Genomic DNA, 19,330 nt, shown 5'->3' with positions numbered 1-19,330 from the left:
AAAAAAATCACACATAGATATTTAAATAAATGCTTCAATAAATCTAAGAATATACTGCATTTTGAAGGAGGACGAACTTGCTGACCATCTCTCACTTCCCCAGCGCACGTTCCTTTCCTTGACGTTGAGCAAAGATAGCAGGAAACTAAGTCTGAAAGTATTTTTGGCATTCAAAGCAGTGGCACCAAATTTTCAGGGTAATGGCAGCAAAAAATCTAATAGAAATCTTCCTAAGCAGCAGCTGACTATAATTTAAATGGTTTCGTTTACGAATTTTTCTTTATTTACACTTAATTTAAATTTAAATTAAAATAACTTTGAAAGAAGCTTAATTGGTAGACGACTGGCTTCGTTAATTAGGGTCCTTATTAAGAATAAATTTTTGAAGTGTTTTAAAATCAATTTTCTTACTTGAGATATAATATTTGTTGAATGATATTTTAAATTTAACCTATATAATGTAGCCATACAATTCATTTGTTATGTTTTCATCTTTTGTGTGAGTTTGTACGAACGGTGTAATGTAATACATGTGTTTCTCCAATATCCAATAGAGCAGTGGCAGAAGGATGAGTTATATTTGAAGCAACTGAAAATTTGAAACAAGAAATCCCAATCCGACAGCAAAAACGAGAGTATTTCAAACAGAACTATAAGGTTGAGTTGATGGGTAGAAGAGAAAGATCATGGTATGATTTTGCGCTAAGATTTGGTGACGTTGTTGTTGAGTTCCTGATGCAGAGCCTGTTGGAGCCAAAACCACGAGTCCTTCATCAACTGAGGGCTCAATCTGAACATCAAAACGCAGAACTCCATTTCAGAGAGGACCCCATCACTGTCGAGATCCCCTTCCCTCATCATGCTCGCAAGCTCCTCCTCCTTCAAATCCTGCAAACCCATCATAGCAGAGTTTCTTCTCAAACTCTCCAACGTTATCACCCCTTTCTCCTTATCCATTAATAACCGAAAACCCTTACAAAGCTCCTTTATCAAACCCTCACCACCCAGTTTACCGGCGATCACCGGTAACAAATCCTCAAATTCAACACTACCCTTGCCAATCCCAGCCATCCCTTAATAAAAAAAATGTAGTTTTTAGAATGTGAATATATTTTGTTTTGAGGTGGGGAAAGGTTACTACAATGGAGTGTTTATATAGATGCATATGTTAAGTGGATTCAAGGAAAGAGATGAGAGAAACTTGATGAAACCTCATCGGATGACAGTTAAGAAACAGAGAATTATTAGCTAAATGGCTTTGGTTCTCCAGAATAAACCGCAATTGCTTCCCCGCTTCCAAGAAGTTTGTCAGGGGTTTTTTCGTCTATCTAATCGGATTTGACTAGGTTCCCCCCAACACACTGCTTACACGCTGCCTCTAATGTGTATTCAATGCAGCCACCATTAGAACTTTCCTCCACAACTTATTCAAGAGACAATGTAAGCCAATTAAAAAATTGTAGACATTCTATATGCTAGACCGAGGGAATCTATTGGCTAAGTATCATGTAGATTATTATAAATTTTTTAATATTTATTTTTTATTTTATAAATAAAATAAGTAAATATACGATAGGTGTTGGGAAGTTTTTTGGAAGGAAATAATGTTATTAACAAAAATCCCTTTAAACGTTATAATAAAGATTAATTTTAAAAAATATATTATTAAGAGTGTACGGCTAGCAAAAATGTTAGGATTTTGACAAATTTAATTAGATTAAGTGGTGGTTTTTGGATTGGAAAAAAAATAATAACTAATAGTTGTTAATAAAAGTGTTAACGGTTAAGATTTGCCCATCTATTAAAAAACTAATAAAATATCACAAATCAATTTACTTAAAAATTCTCAAATTGAAAATTTTGATTCTCTAACATTTTTCCAGTTTCTTATTTTCCATCTCTTGGTGCCAAATCGTAGTCTAAGCTGAGAAATTATGTTTTATGACTGCTTTTTTGTTACCATTTTTTATCATGGTTGACTTTCTGCAAATGAGACCAAGGAGATGAATGTCAAAGGAAGACCAAAAGATCGGGTCAAATATACAAAAACTTTCTAATTGCACAATTCACAAGAAACCCAGGGCAGCCGAAGGAATTTATCATGCAATACTTGGTTCGGTGGATTCTCTCTTTTATATATTGGAAACAGCTTTTGAAAGAACAAACATAGTATTCTGAGTTATCTCATGTCCCTCTTCTTTCTCCTTGATAATGGTCAAATAATTAATTGAAAGATTTCTGAGCCACATAAACCAATATGAATGCGATCTCAGGTGTACCGGCCAGGTATAGCCCAATCAACATACTTATAACAATGGACTTTACCAAATAGACATGCATCCAATTGAGTTGGGTATGAGAATATCAAAATGGAAATGTATAGTGTGCTTTAGGACCACCGCTGAGCTCACATTTATATTTGATATATATGATATTGCAACATTATAAAAATATTCAAATAATTTATTCGCCAATAAACAAATAAACCATAATTAAGTAGTCTAAAACTAAAGTTAACTATAGAGTTTGCACATATATGGGCACGGGATTTATTTAAGTATACTCGCATAATTTTTTACAAACAATATTTTAGCAAGTTATATCTTAGAAAAGAAGTGAGTATATATTAGTAAACCCTCTATAAAGATTTCTTAATGTACATTTGCTTGGTTTTTTTAGAATAAGTTCAGTAAATGATACTTATTTTTAGAAGTTATAACTTGATAACATACTTAAAATTAAGAAGCATTTGTCGCTAAGCTTCTTTCAAATAATCATGCATTTAAGAAAAAAGTTGATTAGAAAGTCATGCATTTGTCAATGATCTTTTTTCCATTTTGTAATTTCTTATTATTTTTTATTTTAAAGGAATAATAATAACATATTTGACTTTAATATTTTTTTTGTCAATTGTGATTTTCAAGTTGGAGAAGTGACGGTGCACGGGAATTTGAGAGGAGTTTCTTTTTTAAGATCTCAAAACTTGAGAGAAACTCTCTCCATGACGACAACATATATAGTGTGTTTAGATTAACTTTTAACAAAAAATAAGAGGTTTTTTAAGTAATTATTTTTAATCCTAGAACGTCGCAACTCAAAAAATTAAAAAAAAAGCATCTTATATATCTACAATTTATTTTCTTTTTAAAAAAAGAGGAATATGCAAAGTCGGTTTAAAGTTGAAAGTTCATAGCAACTGGCTAACGAGACTGAATACAGAAGATCAAGCATGAACATGATACTTTATATGATTGTCAGCTTCAGGATGAAACTAGTCTGAAGGTGTCTTGACAGTATATAATCCTATTTGTTTACCCCGTATGGGGTTGGATGCTTCATGATTGACCAACCCTAGTCAGAACACTATTTTTGTCAGGTCAAACTGTGGGCTTAGAACTTTTATTGTTGTCAACATTCAACAATACATTATATAGGTATTAGACATGGTTGAGGCATCAATTTCATGTGATTACTGTGACAACGCTATGGGTGTAGAAATCTATGCCTCTCTCATCTAATTCATGTGAGCATTAATATGAATTTCACCTGTATACAGTTGCCTCTCCTTTGCTTTGCCCAAGCTCACACCAGCCATAGGCAATGTACAATTAAAGTAACACGGATTACATGTCTTGCTAGTTGCTTGTTACATTTTATCTTTCATTAAAAGTTTAGGAAAGTTGTGTAAGTTATACCACCGGTCATAGCAAAAACTAATAATCATATTCACACATGACCGACTTACTAATAAAACATCATCACTAGAATTCGAATCTAAAGTTTTGTTTTTAGTTAGACTTAAGCTATTTTAAAAGGTATGTATATGGCATCGCCATGACTAATTGCCCATGCTTTCAATCTAAGATTTCAATGATGACGAAAGGATACCTTTAATAAAATAACGAGGTTTCCATATAAACTTATTATTTTATTTTAAAAATTTAGTCATAAAATAAGATTAATTTTAATGACTTATAAAGTAGTATATAAATTTTAATTTTGATATATTGAATGTGAGTGTAAAGAATTTTATACTTTGAAATGGGTAATTTTAGTTCACGTGATTTTAACTTTTCAAATTAAATCTTCATACTTTTAAAATTAAAGAAATCTAATCTAACACAAGATTAAACCATGTCAAATGGAATTGCTTGAAACTGAGGGTTTGGGCATTTAGCAGTGCTAGCTAGATTCCATGGCATTAATATCTCTTAATTGAATGACTGACCATTTTACCAGAAATCTTTCAAAATTTTCAGAGCACAATCAGGAAGAAGCCATTAAGAGAATATTTCTGTCCGCTGTTCTGCATCAAATCAGAGCTAGTGCAGTGCTATAACAATAATTTGGAACATGTTTCATGTATTATAGCAAAAGTTGAATACTTGATTTGATTGAAAAACTGGAGATGTCAAATTCATGCGATATATTTTGTCAATTTCATCCTTTTATCTAAGTTCCTTTGTTTTTTTCTTAATTTTTTATGTATAAAAAAATCCTCTAACAAGTGACGGTTAATTGACAATATATTTGGCGGATATCCTTTCATCGATCATCTATGCGGGCATTTTTTTTCTTTTCTAAGTACTAGTGTTGAATAAAATACCTGCCTCCCTTAGGTAGCCATGTGATAACGGATTGGTGTAATTGTATAGAATTAACTAAATAAATGTCTTTCGTAGTAGGATACATCTATCGAGAAGAAAATACTTGTGTGGATCTTCTTGTCTGTAGAGTCCCTGTTCATACTGATATCTGTTGGTAGAACTCAGACCCTCAGTTTATACTATAAAGTTACTAACTATAATAGGAATAGATACTATCTCACAAATTATAAATTCAGATGGTTCTGTTTTGCATGGTTCAAGTTCTTATCCCCCATGACTTTTATTATTCTCTTCTTCTGGTTTAATGATATTTTGTAATCGATTTTTTTGCGGGTTCGTATTAAAGGTGTCAACATAGTTGAAATATTAACAGTAGTCAGTATCATATATATTATTTGTTTTAATTAAAATTGAATTAATTAGATAGAAGTTATCATTTATAAAATTAATTGAATTAATTATTATAGGAATGAATTACCTTAACTAATAGTAAATGAGTTAATTATGATCAATTTGGTTATAACTAAAAAGGATGACTTGTATCATCATTTATTTACATTTAAATAGTAAAAGGTAATTTATATCAATTAATTCCATTACTGTTAAAAAATGTAACTTATATATACAATTAATTACAATTTTTTTGTAAAAATTGAACAAAATAGGAACATGTTCTGTTGTGTAAGAAGGGTTTTCGAAATATTTCATAATAGAATCAGGCACAATGGAAACATAAACATGATTTTGTGGGAAGGACATTTTTTGTAAATGAAATTTAAAGCGCCTGTGGGGGATGTAAATGACAACTTTAGGGGTGAGAATAGCATCTCTCATTTGGGTTGAACATTTTTTACAACTATGTATTCTCATAGAAGGCAAATTATTTTGATAACAAATATCAAACGTGTGTCCTTACAAGTCCTCCGTGAAGTACAAGGAAAGGAATTTGTGCAAGAGATAAAAACAAGCCTAAAGCTATTCACTTAGTTCAAATGAAACTGAAAACACAGCTGCTTATGCTAAAAACTATACCTTCTTTTGGGTAGTTAAAGCTACTCAAAATTGGATTGACTTAAGATGCTTAACAGATTGAACTAATTGATCATTAAATTAAAAGAATTTGATTCAATTTTAAACGGTTGATGAACCTGTTAAACTCGTTAAATATTTCACCTATTCTCGGTTCTGCAGAGAACATTACTTAAACTATTTAAATGGGACGCCATAGGCGATAATGTTGCTCATATAGTAGTAATGGAAATTACAGCTGAATCATGAACTGATGAAGTTTGTATAAAAATGCATCCCTGAACAGAAATTGAAAGAAATTATTTGGTTCACTTAAACTATATACGAAATCATTTTGTAGAAGCCATCAACATCGTTAATTGAGATAAAAGGAATCCAATTCAGTTAGTCAAAGAATATATGCGTTACGACATCAATTATTGTTAATCTCTATTACTTGAACTCAATTTCTAATAATAAAAAAAAATTAATGAAAAAAAAAACAAAGACTCAATCACTTAAATAATAATAATTTTATTATTATTTAAAAGATAAATAAAATCTGATAACGAATTATTTTCACCAAAAATAGAACTTTAAGTAATACCTCCTAAACACATTATTATAAATTTGGACGTGAAAATTGACCGATACGTGCATTCTAGATGCTACCCCCAAACACACATTAAGGAGAAAAAACAAAAATCATGACAAAAAACAAGACTTCATGAGGATCTGAAAAATGAGGATGCACACCAAGTGTGAGAGTGATCAACTTCATAGCTGAAATACCAATGATCAACTTCGTATATAATGTTTCTGGTATCAAGTACTACTATTTGACAAAGAATACGATCCCTCCTACCGGTATAGACAGTTTAATGATTCGTATAAGACATATTTTATCATGCGTCATTTAATTTGTTGATCACCCACACATCCACATGAAGTAACAAACCTCGAGCATCCTAGAACAAGAGGGAGGAAAAGCTCATGCAACGATACACTGTCTCCAACTTGGAGGAGATGAAAGTTTTAATTTGGTCTAATATTAATTAATTGGACTGTTTAGACGGGTCATTGATCAATTCACATTCTAAACAGATGATTCAAATTTTTATACCCATGATAATTTCACACCCTCTTTCTCTTATCATATTTCAATGGAAACAAGAATTAGCGAACTTTGCTCCATGAATCCAAGTACCCAACCTATACACATGTAATAACGTAATAGGACCTGGTTGGATCCATGCAAAGAGTTTGAGGGCAAAATGCCCACGAATGTTCTTTTTCGTTATTATTGTTTTTCAACCTTTTCTTCACCAATGTGTACAACTGACTAAAAATATAGTAATAGAAAAAATGTAAAAGATGTTTTTCCAGGAAATAACATTGGCCAAAAGAAACAAGATGACAGCTAGTAGGCTGATTCAGAGACACCAAAAGGTGTAAAGGCCCCTCACACGTAGGTTTATCCAAATATGATCCAACCAGGATGGGTGGGTTGTGTTTAAAAAATATTTTCATGCCTGTCTTATTATAGATATTTTTGTTATGTAATATTGTGAATAAATTGAATGATAAATGATAATATTATAATTAATTGAATAAAAATGTGATATATTATTTTAGATTTATTAAAAAAAATTATATAATATATATTTATATAAAAATAATTTTATGCTGTCATTCAACTAACCATAATTTAAAAGATATAAGATCAACTGAATCATTAAAAAAGATTCAACTAACCATAATTTAAAAGATATAAGATCAACTGAATCATTAAAAAAGAATATAAAGATCAAGAGTTTGATATCCTTCACTAATAAAATTATCATTTTAATAAATTAACATTGATAAAAAAATCATTAAACTTTTTTATATAATTTATAATTGTTTTACTAAACTATCTAATACACCTTATTAAAATAAGGTAAAAACAACTCAAAAACATGTCATAATTAGTTATTTCTACAATTTCTTTAAAACATTTAATTATATATAAATAAACATTTATTTTATTAAAGTCGAATACTAAAATACTACTAATAACTATTCTATTCAATTCAATATAGGCTGCTACAACCAAGTCGATTAACCCCACAAAGTTTAATAATATTCCAAGCCCCAGAAGAAACGCCTTACGCTGACAGAGGCAGGCCAGAGTGAAAGTGATCAAGGTATAAGGACTGGGAGAGTACCGACAAATGGCGTAGACCTTGAGTCTTGACGATGACTTAGACATATATGTCATTGTGGCTCCCATTAGTACCACATAAATATGCATGCATGTATCAATCATAGCAGATTTCCATTATTAACGAGATCCAACATAAATGATTATAGTGGAAAAAGTCGATATCACTAATAACCACATCATAAAAGTTTTTCGTGTTATTTTAACTTTAGTCTACTTTTTTTATGGTTGAAAATTCTGTATCATCACTATCCCAGTTAAATTACGACTATTATAAAGTCTATCTATCGTATAGGTGGTCAACAATTAATGGCACCTAATAAGCGCGTGGTTCGAATACTAGCAAGTTTGATTCGATAGCATTTGATTTCAAATGTTTGAGAGGAAGGATCAGAGCTATCAAGAAGCTTTAATTTGCATTAGTCATGAGAACTGGTGAGCTTCTGTTGTTCTTTTCCTTTCTTGTTTCTTTGGCGCTATGGTTCCAACTCTGTTTCGCTGGAGATACTTTGATCGCTGGCCAGGAGATAACTCAGAACAGGACTGGGAACCTTGTTTCATCTAGCCGCACATTTGAGCTGGGCTTCTTTTCTTTAAGTGGAGAAAAAAAATACTACTTGGGGATATGGTATCGCGAGTTGGAGAAGGAAACACAAAAAGCGGTATGGGTTGCCAATAGAGACAAGCCTGTTGAAGATTCCAGTAGAGTTTTTCGAATTGCAGAGGATGGAAATATGGTGGTAGAAGGTGCTTCATCAAAAAGATATTGGTCCTCTAAACTTGAAGCCTCCTCGTCCAAAAACACAACAGTGAAGCTCCTAGATTCAGGGAACCTAGTACTAATGGACGATAACTTGGGAATTACGAGTTACCTGTGGCAGAGCTTCCAAAACCCAACAGACACGTTTCTACCTGGCATGAAAATGGATGCAAATTTATCGTTGATTTCTTGGAAAGACGCCACTGACCCCTTGCCTGGGAACTTCTCCTTTAAGCTGATTCATGGTCAAAAGTTCGTAGTGGAAAAGCACTTAAAGCGTTACTGGACACTTGATGCAATTGATTATAGAATTGCTAGGTTGTTGGAAAACGCCACTTCGGGTAAAGTACCGTACAAATTATCAGGAATAACTTTATATCCAGAGAGACCTTACAGATACGGGAAATCAATGCTATTAATGAATTATAGCGGGGAGATACAATTTCTCAAGTGGGATGAGGATGACCGGCAATGGGATAAACGCTGGTCAAGGCCTGCTGACAAGTGCGACATATATAACTGTTGCGGGAGCTTCGGCTTCTGTAACAAAAATAATTTGAATCTGAATCTGGAGCCTTGCAGATGTTTACCAGGATTCCGTCGCCGGCCTGCCGGAGAAATCCAAGACAAAGGATGTGTTAGAAAATCAACATCATCGTGTATCGACAAGAAGGACGTGATGTTCCTGAACTTAACCAACATAAAAGTTGGTGATCTCCCAGACCAAGAATCCTTTGACGGAACAGAAGCAGAATGTCAATCATTATGCCTTAACAATAATACCAAGTGTTCTGAGTCTCAGTGCCAGGCATATTCATATAGTAATAGTACGTCATATGATCGAGATCACTCCTCGACATGCAAGATCTGGAGACGAGATTTATCTACTCTTCCAGAGAGGTACAATAGTGATTTTCTAGAGGAGTTCGTTCCTGGTCCTATTCTGTCTATCCTGGTTAAGAGATCAGATATAGGTACGCCCTCCTTCTCATCTCTTTATGTGTTTCATGTTAATACACTTAATTTAAAGAGTACTTAATAGAAACTAAAATCATTAGTGGGAGTAAAATTGAGAATTCCTAATTTGGTGAACCAAAAAAAATCATTTGTGGTGTGCGGGATGCAGAGATGGATGCAGCAATCTTCTTGCTCAACTTCTAATAAATTCATTAGTAATCCTTCGTTATTTTATTTTCTCTTCGATGCATATTTTTATTCCTGCACAGATTTTATATGTACTTAGTCTCTTGTGAAGGTGGGCTTACTATATGTGTAAAGCTTGACTGGTAGATGAAGGTATTGTGGTGTGGGGGCGCTGTATTTTTATGCAGCAATGTCTTTTGTAAATTATGAATTGGGTAATTAATCCTTGAGTACTTGTTGTGGCGATTCTAATTTCTATGATTAATATATATTTTTTTAAATAATACTCCTTCATTTCACACTATTTTTTCAAACGGATTTAGAATTTAAAAGAAAACATAAATTGCATATAATGCATACAATTTATAAGATTCTCACCATCATTTTAATGTTTTATTTTTAAGTTTTATTTTTATTATAGGATCAACTTTTTTTTCAGTTTTCAATGGATGTAGAAATAGTCTATAATCAACCTTTATAATTAAATTTAATTATTTATTTTCAAAAGTGAGAATTTTAAAATTTAATTTCTTTTTACCACATAATTTCAATATTAAATAATAATGATGAAATTTTAGTTATATTTTTATATTTTTAATCATTTTTTTTAAATTTTGTTTAAGTTTACAATATTCATGTAATGCAAAAAAATACTATTTTTTAAAACTGCAGATATTCTTAACTCCCTTTCCATTAAACAAATAAAATTATTTTTTGTATTCTAAGAATACACAAATTGAAAGGTGAAATTTCATTCTCTTTTTTGCAAATTAAACTGATGTCAATATAGTAAAATAATATTTTGGTAATTCTTTACTTTTATTGTATCAGACTTTTTGTTCTCCTGCTATCTTTTTAGGTAATTTATATCGGTTAATTTCATTGATACATGTTATTTGTTATTTATTATTTTGTATTAGTGTCTTAAATTGAGCATGCCATATGCTTAATTTAAGTATTTTTTATTGATAAAATTTTAGTTTATTTAATTATTTTTAGCCCCTTTAGTCGATTTTTGGATCCGTCCTTGCCTGGATGTACTTTGTTTCTTTGTGTGTGTGAACGAGATTAAGGATTTGCTAACTTGAAAGTTGAAAGATAAAGCAGTTGTAAACATGCATGATTGCCACATGATTTATCCCTGAATAAGCATGTTCTTGTGCAGTACCTTATGCAAAATCTTGTGAACCATGCGGCATATACGTGATTCCTTATCCGCTAAGCACTGGGCCAAACTGTGGAGACCCCATGTACAACAACTTCAATTGTAATAAATCGACAGGCCAAGTTACCTTCAAGATACTGGGAGGAACATCACACCAAGTTATTTGGATCGATGAAGATACCAGAATGTTTTACATTCAGCCAAATGGTTCATATCCCTGTAATTCCAGCAATCAAAATATCACGCCTAATTTTCCATTTAATGTAACTGATCAGTGTTCTGAAGCTGATGATGATGGAAAGATTAAAATTACTTGGCTACCAGCACCAGAACCGCCCTGTACTGAGCTAATAGATTGCCACAATTGGCCCCATTCGACATGCAGAGAAACAAGGGAAGGAGGAAGCAGGTGCCGTTGTGACTCAAACTATAAGTGGAATAACACAATCATGAGTTGCACCTTAGGTTAGCATTTTATTATAGCCATGCACCTTGGTTTCCTTCTTCTGCCAAGCATTGTTGAACAAATTCCAAATTCCAATTAAGAACAATCTTTCAAGAGATTTTCTTCGGTATATTTACAGTTTTCTTACTGTTCCATGTGTAGCTGGGTTTAGTACTGGTTCTGGATTTACCAAAGTAACGTCGTGACTAGAATGTTAAATAAACTGTTGAGTCAATTCAAGGTATTTTCCCTCTCACTTTTTGCATTTTATTTCCTTCCTTGGACAGAAGAGCATTCAACCAACCAGCTGGAATTGATTCTTATAGTAATTCTTAGTGGCATGGCTATTCTGGCATGCACAATAGCATTTGCCATAGTGCGGAGAAAGAAAAAAGCTCATGAGCTTGGTAATAATTTTTAGTTTTGCATGTTGAATTCAAAATCTTTTATCTTCACACATGTAATCTTGTTATGGAGTTCAGGTCAGGCAAATGCTCGGATTCAGGAGAGCTTATATGAGAGTGAAAGACATGTGAAAGGTTTGATTGGCTTAGGAAGTTTAGCAGAAAAAGACATTGAAGGCATTGAAGTACCCTGTTATACCTTTGCAAGCATTCTAGCAGCTACAGCTAATTTTTCAGATTCTAACAAACTTGGAAGAGGAGGTTATGGGCCTGTGTATAAGGTGATTGGTTTAGTTCATTTAACTTTATTACCCACCTAACAATGAGTCCTTGCAAGAATTTCTCATGATATATGGAAATTTTTTTATGCAGGGAACGTTTCCTGGAGGTCAAGATATAGCAGTAAAAAGGCTTTCAAGTGTTTCCACTCAAGGCTTACAGGAATTCAAGAATGAGGTTATTTTGATAGCAAAACTTCAACATCGGAACCTTGTTAGACTCAGGGGCTATTGCATAAAAGGAGATGAAAAAATCTTACTTTATGAATACATGCCAAACAAGAGCTTGGACTCATTTATATTTGGTGAGTATCACATGTTACATCACATAACTTCTCTAAAGTGCACCTTAATTATTTCAATCATAAATTTAATAACCTTATTATTCTTTCAAATGTGAAATGTATATCTTGAAAGACCGGACACGAACTTTACTCCTGGATTGGCCAATGCGGTTTGAGATAATTCTAGGCATTGCACGTGGCCTTCTCTATCTTCACCAAGACTCGAGATTGAGAGTGATTCATAGAGACCTCAAAACCAGCAACATTCTTCTAGATGAGGATATGAATCCAAAGATATCAGACTTTGGCCTTGCCAAAATATTTGGGGGAAAAGAAACTGAAGCAAGTACAGAGAGAATAGTTGGAACCTAGTAAGTTCACCAAAGTACTTGTGACGTGTCTTTGTTAATTTATCGAATTTGATGTTTTACACATACATATAACTAAATTTTTTATTTTTATTTTTGCAGTGGATATATGGCTCCAGAGTATGCCTTGGATGGATTTTTTTCAATCAAGTCGGATGTTTTCAGCTTTGGAGTAGTCCTACTAGAGATTCTTAGTGGAAAAAAGAACACCGGGTTCTATCAGTCCAAACAAATTTCTAGCCTTTTGGGTCATGTATGTTTCTTGTGTTGCACTTTTGGATTATGCATGCTTTTGCGATATATATGTTGACTTACCAATAATTTCTCTGGACATTTTGTATCAGGCATGGAAGTTATGGACAGAGAAGAAGCTACTGGATTTAATGGATCAATCCCTTGGTGAAACATGCAACGAAAATCAATTCATTAAATGTGCAGTTATTGGGCTATTATGTATACAAGATGAACCAGGTGATCGACCCACTATGTCAAATGTTTTGTACATGCTTGACATAGAGACAGCAACCATGCCAATTCCCACGCAACCAACCTTTTTTGTGAACAAGCATTTTTCTAGTTCAGCTTCCTCTTCTAGCAAACCAGAAATAAGTCTGCAATTTGAGAGTAGTTATCAAGAAGGTCGATAGTCCATGATGGATCCTATAGTTAGAATATAAATAAAATAAGAAAAATTTAGAGACATGTATTATTTTTAAGGATTGTTGTTATCTTATAATTCATTTCCTTTTTAACAAAGAGTACATGATTTGGTCTTAGCATAAAGAAGAGTATCATTTTATTTTACTGTGTAAATATTCATGTTTAAGTTATTTTTAATTGATTAGATTCAACATGGTTAAATCATGATTTTATTTTAGTTTTTAATGTTATAAAGTGATGTAATATTATATAATATATAATATTGAGTTGAATAGTTATTTTAGTTTTTAGTGTTATAAAGTGATGTGATATTATATAATATATAATATTGAGTTGAATAGTTATTAATGTATTGAATAGAATAAACATGTATAATATAGATTCGTTGAGAATGAGTTGTTTGAATATTTTTTGATTATCTTTTAATAAATATTGGAATACTTATTTTTATTTTTACAATTTTAGAAATTTAATAAGATTTCATAAAATAAATGTCTCCTAAATGAGCAAGTTATTTGTTTTATAAAAAAAATTAATAAAATAATTTGTACCTCTTTGAAATCATTATTAGGTAATTTAATGAATCAATATTTGTAATATATTAATCTAAATTAAGTAAAAGTAAGTCATTAATTATTTTATTGTATGCAATGTTTCACACTTTAAAAAAACTGTAAGAATATTTATTTATTTTTATTAATTTTAGAATATGTTTTGGTAAGCAACTTAATTAAGTGTTTAGTAAACAAATGTTTATCATACAGATGCTTATGTTTAATCTATAAGAGGGTTATATGTTTAAACTATTTTAATATGGTAAATGGTAAGTTTTTTCGTAAACTATCTCATACACCTTATTAAAATAGCTAGGCTAAAAAGAACTCATTAGTCATAAACATGCCGTAAAGTTATATCTATAATTTCTTCAAAATATTTAATTATATGTAAATAAACATTTATTCTATACAATAGAGATACTAAAATACTAATAACTATTCAACTTAATGTAGGCTGCTACAACCAAGTTGATAACCCCGTCCCCACTATGTTTAATAATATTCCAAGACAAAGAAGAAACGCAGTAGGCTGATAGAGCTTGGCCAAAAGTGAAGTGACAAAATGCGTAGACCTTGAGTCTTGACGACGACTTAGAACGACTTTTATATATATATATGCCATTGACGCTCGCAGTACCACATAAATATGCATGCATGTATTAATCGTCGCAGATTTCCTTTATATATAGGTGACACTTAAAATTAATGATAATCGTCGAAAGACTGGGCATCACTAATAACGACATTATTAACGTTTTTCGTGTTATTTTAACTTTAATCTACTCTTTTTGTTGAACATTTTGTATCATCACTATCCCAGTCCCAGTCAAGAGAATCATGTATGTAGATGCATGCTATTTAAACGTTTTTCGTGTTATTTTAACTTGAATCTGAAAGTATCTCAGAGATGTAGTAGTCATGTATTTAGATGCATTATGTAGTCCATCTCATGTATAGTATAGTTACTTGCTAGCAAGATTTCAGGCTTAGTTCAACTGCCACTGTCTAGGCACTGGTGCAATTCTCAGATGCAGAGACTGCAGATACTTTCAGGTAAATTTATTATGTAGTTTATAGACTTTATATTTTTACACTTGTTTGTAATTTTATGGATCACAGGATGTGTGAAATGTGGTTGGCTACATAATGTCATTGTGCCAAGTGACTGATCTTGAAATAAAATAAAATAAAATAGAATTAAGATTTGTGACTTATAGTTTCAACTTTTGTGATTATTAGTGGTAATTGCATAATGCTGAATTGCCTTTTTCTATATTGGTGCTGCTAGATTGATTGATATTAGTCTTAAGTTGCTGAATCTTTTGCAAATGCTCCATGGCAGGCACAATTTTCTTGGCTTAATACCAGTTTGATTTTAATGCGTGCATACATGAAGGTTGCTTTCTCTTCCTTTTTATTTCTTGCCACTGCATTTGGTATTAACTGTTAAGCTAATTAGCTACAATTATATGGAATTTTTGAAGACTTTTAGTATGAGTCACTTGTAATATCTGATATCTTGATGGCTGACAACAACACGCCAACTGGCTTCTTGTTTACTTTATATATATATATATATATATATATATATATATATATATTAGGTGTTTGTACATCTTTGGGGAAATGCTGATGAGTATTTTAATTATATTCAGGTTAGTATATCTAACATTACTTTCCCCCTCGATTGCACAACATTAACAATGACACGTTCACATGCAATCACAAGTAATTGGCGAACTTACTAGGTTCCCATTACTCTCTCTGTACTTGATCCAGTTTCTTTGCCTCCAAATATGCCATGTGCAATGCCTACAATTATCTCAAACCGTCATTGAAAATATACACATCACATTTCAAATTAAGAACAAGGTTATGCTCTGAATATGTTTTTCGTGTTATGCCCTGAGTATATGTGCATTTTGTTCCTACTAGGAGATGAGACTATGCACATATGTTTTTATAAGACTAAGATAGAAATGAATCACTATGTTTAACTATTGTATAATTATATGAAAACACGTATACTTCATAAAAATGATTATCGTCTTGAGACTCTTCATAAGACTGACCTTGTTTGTTTAGTCAAAACACTTGAGAGTTGTAAAACCATTATTTGCCCTAACAAACATTAAACATTATGTTCAATTAAATATTAAACATTTAACTCTCAATAAAATATTAAATATTTCCAAGACTAATATCCAATAAAAAAATATAAATATAAATATTCAATTAAACATTAAACTCAAAATAAAATATCAAACATTTTCAAGATTAATAAAGAATAATAAAACATCAAAGTCTTACACGTCAAATTTAAAGTGACTTTTGTGTTATGCAAGCTAGTCCGTGGGCCAAAAATCCTTTCCTATGAGACCGATTAAATTTTGTAAGGATCATAATTTGTGGGTTTCGCAGGCGGATTTGGGGACTCGACTCCATAGTGACATGCTAGGTGCACCCAGCAACATTGTCGATGCACCCAGCAATTCCATAGTGACATGCTAGGTGCACCCAGCAACATTGTCGATGCACCCAGCAATTAGGTGAATGGACAAAATTGTCCTTGTGCCAAAGTTTAAAAATAAAACTAATTTAAAAAAAAAATCCTTCTTCTAGAAGAAAGTTCTTCTAGATGGACAATTTGTTCTACCGAAGAACCTTCTTCCAAAGAAGTTACTGGAAGAAGGTTCTTCCGGATGAACAATTTGTTCATCCGAAAAAACTTTGGTGCAGAAAAGTTACCTGAAGAACTTCTTCCGGTAACTTTGTTCTTCCGGAAGAATAAATTGTTTATCTGGAAGAACTTCTTCCAATAAGCTTCTCTGGAAGAAGGTTTTTCTGGAAGAACAAAGCTACTGGAAGAAATTCTTCCGGTAACTTCTCCGGAAGAAGGTTCTTTTGATAGAACAAATTGTTCTATTGGAAGAACCTTCTTCCGGTAGCTTCTTCAAAAGAAGGTTCTTTCATTAAAATAATTTGTTCCGGTACAACAATTTATTCTTTCGTTAAATTAGTTTTATTTTCAAACTTTGACACAATGACAGTTTTGCATATTCACCTAATTGCTAGGTGCACCAGCAATATTGCTGGATGCACCTAACATTTCCTGACCCCATATATTCACCCCTAATATCATATGTATTGCTTGCCAATCCAATTTTTTAAATAAATTAAAATATTGATGTAACACTGAACTCTTAATTTAACAAACGGATTAACCTGTTAATTGATCAAAACAATCCTAATTCAATAATATAATTCTAAATTATTTTTTTCAATAAATAGTTTCTAAATACGTCATACTTTCATCAATCAGCCAATAAAGGATAGATATTCTGTAAAGCCCACATAGTTTAATTGATTGAAATATGGTGGGTGAGTTATTCTAAAGGGTTGATATTATCTTTGATTTTTATTTTCCACGGATAAAAAAAAATCCCAAATTCATGGTCCATCAACATGAAACCTCCTGCAGTAACTAGAATTCACAAACAAAGCTAATTCTTTTTGCCCTCTGCAACGTCCATTCTGGAATGGAATATTCAAATCTCTAAAACAAGAGGAACCCCGCCAATGTTGACTTAGTGGCGTACTTGGGGTCGTAAACCTTCCTTCCCCGGAATCATATTCAGAGAGAGAAAGCGATCACGAAAACGGCGTTGTTCTTGTCCACGTTCGCCATAAGCGCACACAGGAACAAATTAAAAGAAAAAAGAAAACAGTGCACATAGTTTGGAAGAAAGGAGCAGCCAATAGGAATGGCAAAGGTGGCAGAGGGCACGTGGGTGCTGAAAGCGCGTGAAGAGCAGTTTGGGCATGGGCGATTGTGATTTGGATGACAAGTTATGGAGTTGGTGAGAGAGGGAAATCAAATCAGAAAAACATGACCACATCTAAATCCAGATGGCGGAGTGAATGAAATGGAGCCACCTAAGCAAATCGGAATCTCCATGATGCCTAAGCGCCACGTACATAACGTATTACTGTTCCTGGAAAAATATCAAATAAGCCCAAAGGAAAGAAGCATTTATGCTTATAAGGCGTGGGATGCATGGACTAGAGTCTGGGGTCCATTGGTCCAACACCACACAAAACTCAAACCTTCTTGTTCCCTTCCATGCAGACACCTGGCGTCCCCGCACACCACAAAACCACTCCTCACTTTGCTTCCTTCTTCTATATACTTTTTTATTATTCTTATTTGTTAACTTATCAAAATATGTAACTATTTGTTTCCGAATATAAAAAAAATATTCACATTACTTAAGAGTTGGCTTTAAATATAATTTATCAACATTTTGTTTATTTTATTCAACTGTAATGGATAATCAAACATCAAAATGAACATTATCTCGCTTGACATTAAAATATCATCAAATATCATCAAGTACAAAGTTATTTTATCTTAACAACTGATATTGTGTTCAAATATTAAAAAGTATTAGGTATAATCAAAGAGTAAACTTTGAAATCTATCATATTTCTTTTTCAATCAAACGAAATTATTTCTCGTCTAATATACGTGTAGTATCTACTCAAACTTTTTTTCGCTATAGAGTATCTACCAAAATTTATATAAAAAAAATATGTAAAAAATTGTGAGTATGAATACATAATGTTATCTGAATAATTATTTTTCTTTTCGTGACTTCTATTTTTAAAGTAAAATGTTGTGGCATTTCTAAAGTTATATATTTCTATTAGTTTAATACTACATTATTTGTTTGATAAAAAAATGCATTTTATTCTATAGAAGCTAAAACAGCTCTATACGTGATAATGAAGATAAAGTTTTAAATATGCACGCAAATTAAAACTACTATTTTTTATGTGAATTTTATTCTCCGACAAAAACCTTGATTTTTTCTCTAAAAAAAAGAAAAACTTTGTTTTCCGTTATTAGCATCTTATAATTAAAATTAAGTTCATAATTAAACAAGAAAGAAAATCACATCTAAATAATGTTACGAAATGTTCTTTAAGCTTTTTTAAGAAAAAAAAGAAGAAAAAGTGAATAACACCGAATTTTATATATATAATCAATTGAGCTAATGTAACACAGAGCAGAGATTTTTAGTTGTGATAAGACCTTCCATGCATAAGGTCCACAACTCTACATACATTGCACCTGGTATGCACCTATGACTTTATTTATTTATTTATTTTCTAATTAATTTAAACGTTTTTTACGTAAATAATTGATTAATTTATTTATAAGTTTGATGATGGAATTTCTTAAGAAAAATAAAAACAATACTTTGAAGATTTTTTTTCCAATTTATTGAAATAAGTCAATACTAATGTATACCGTGATTTATTCTTTTCTCAAGTTAGCTCACATGTGTTTGGTTTGATTGTTTTCTATTTTTATTTTAAATGAAAATAAAAAATGATGATAAAAATACATTTAATTGGATTGTTGAAAATATTTTCAGTGAAAAT

The 19,330-nt window shown here is 31.8% G+C and overlaps 2 protein-coding genes across 3 annotated transcripts; one reads left to right on the top strand and one right to left on the bottom strand.

Annotated features, from left to right (window-relative positions):
* Nucleotides 1–424: 424 nt before the first annotated feature.
* LOC114375576 (calcium-binding protein PBP1-like) lies at nucleotides 425–1,354 on the bottom strand. Its single transcript, XM_028333401.1, has one exon. The coding sequence runs from the start codon at nucleotides 1,069–1,071 to the stop codon at nucleotides 703–705; it is 369 nt and encodes a 122-aa protein (XP_028189202.1). The 5' UTR covers nucleotides 1,072–1,354; the 3' UTR covers nucleotides 425–702.
* Nucleotides 1,355–8,084: 6,730 nt separating this feature from the next.
* On the top strand, nucleotides 8,085–13,491 carry LOC114376688 (G-type lectin S-receptor-like serine/threonine-protein kinase At4g03230). Of its 2 annotated transcripts, none has more exons than XM_028334923.1 (8): nucleotides 8,085–9,552; nucleotides 10,887–11,351; nucleotides 11,622–11,738; nucleotides 11,814–12,016; nucleotides 12,108–12,318; nucleotides 12,431–12,668; nucleotides 12,768–12,918; nucleotides 13,010–13,491. In XM_028334923.1, exons 1-8 carry the CDS (start codon nucleotides 8,244–8,246, stop codon nucleotides 13,310–13,312), a joined length of 2,997 nt encoding a protein of 998 aa, XP_028190724.1. In that variant the 5' UTR covers nucleotides 8,085–8,243; the 3' UTR covers nucleotides 13,313–13,491. The 2 variants fall into 2 exon arrangements, with proteins under 2 accessions (XP_028190724.1, XP_028190723.1); XM_028334922.1 differs by having other exon boundaries at nucleotides 8,086–9,552; nucleotides 11,619–11,738.
* The last annotated feature ends 5,839 nt before the right edge of the window (nucleotides 13,492–19,330 follow it).

This window comes from Glycine soja, chromosome 11 (genome assembly GCF_004193775.1).
Source record: "Glycine soja cultivar W05 chromosome 11, ASM419377v2, whole genome shotgun sequence".
NCBI classification, from domain to species: domain Eukaryota; kingdom Viridiplantae; phylum Streptophyta; class Magnoliopsida; order Fabales; family Fabaceae; genus Glycine; species Glycine soja.
The sequence above is the reverse complement of the archived record's forward strand: the minus strand, read 5'-3'. Positions and strand labels throughout refer to the sequence as shown.

Bases quoted from the DNA above. Each gene is read 5' to 3' on its own strand.
- LOC114375576 (XM_028333401.1), bottom strand. From the start codon at position 1,071: ATGGCTGGGATTGGCAAGGGTAGTGTTGAATTTGAGGATTTGTTACCG.
- LOC114376688 (XM_028334922.1), top strand. From the start codon at position 8,244: ATGAGAACTGGTGAGCTTCTGTTGTTCTTTTCCTTTCTTGTTTCTTTG. The intron at 11,739-11,813 runs GTAATAATTTTT...TATGGAGTTCAG, and splicing joins GAAAAAAGCTCATGAGCTTG to GTCAGGCAAATGCTCGGATT. The intron at 12,319-12,430 runs GTGAGTATCACA...ATATCTTGAAAG, and splicing joins CTTGGACTCATTTATATTTG to ACCGGACACGAACTTTACTC.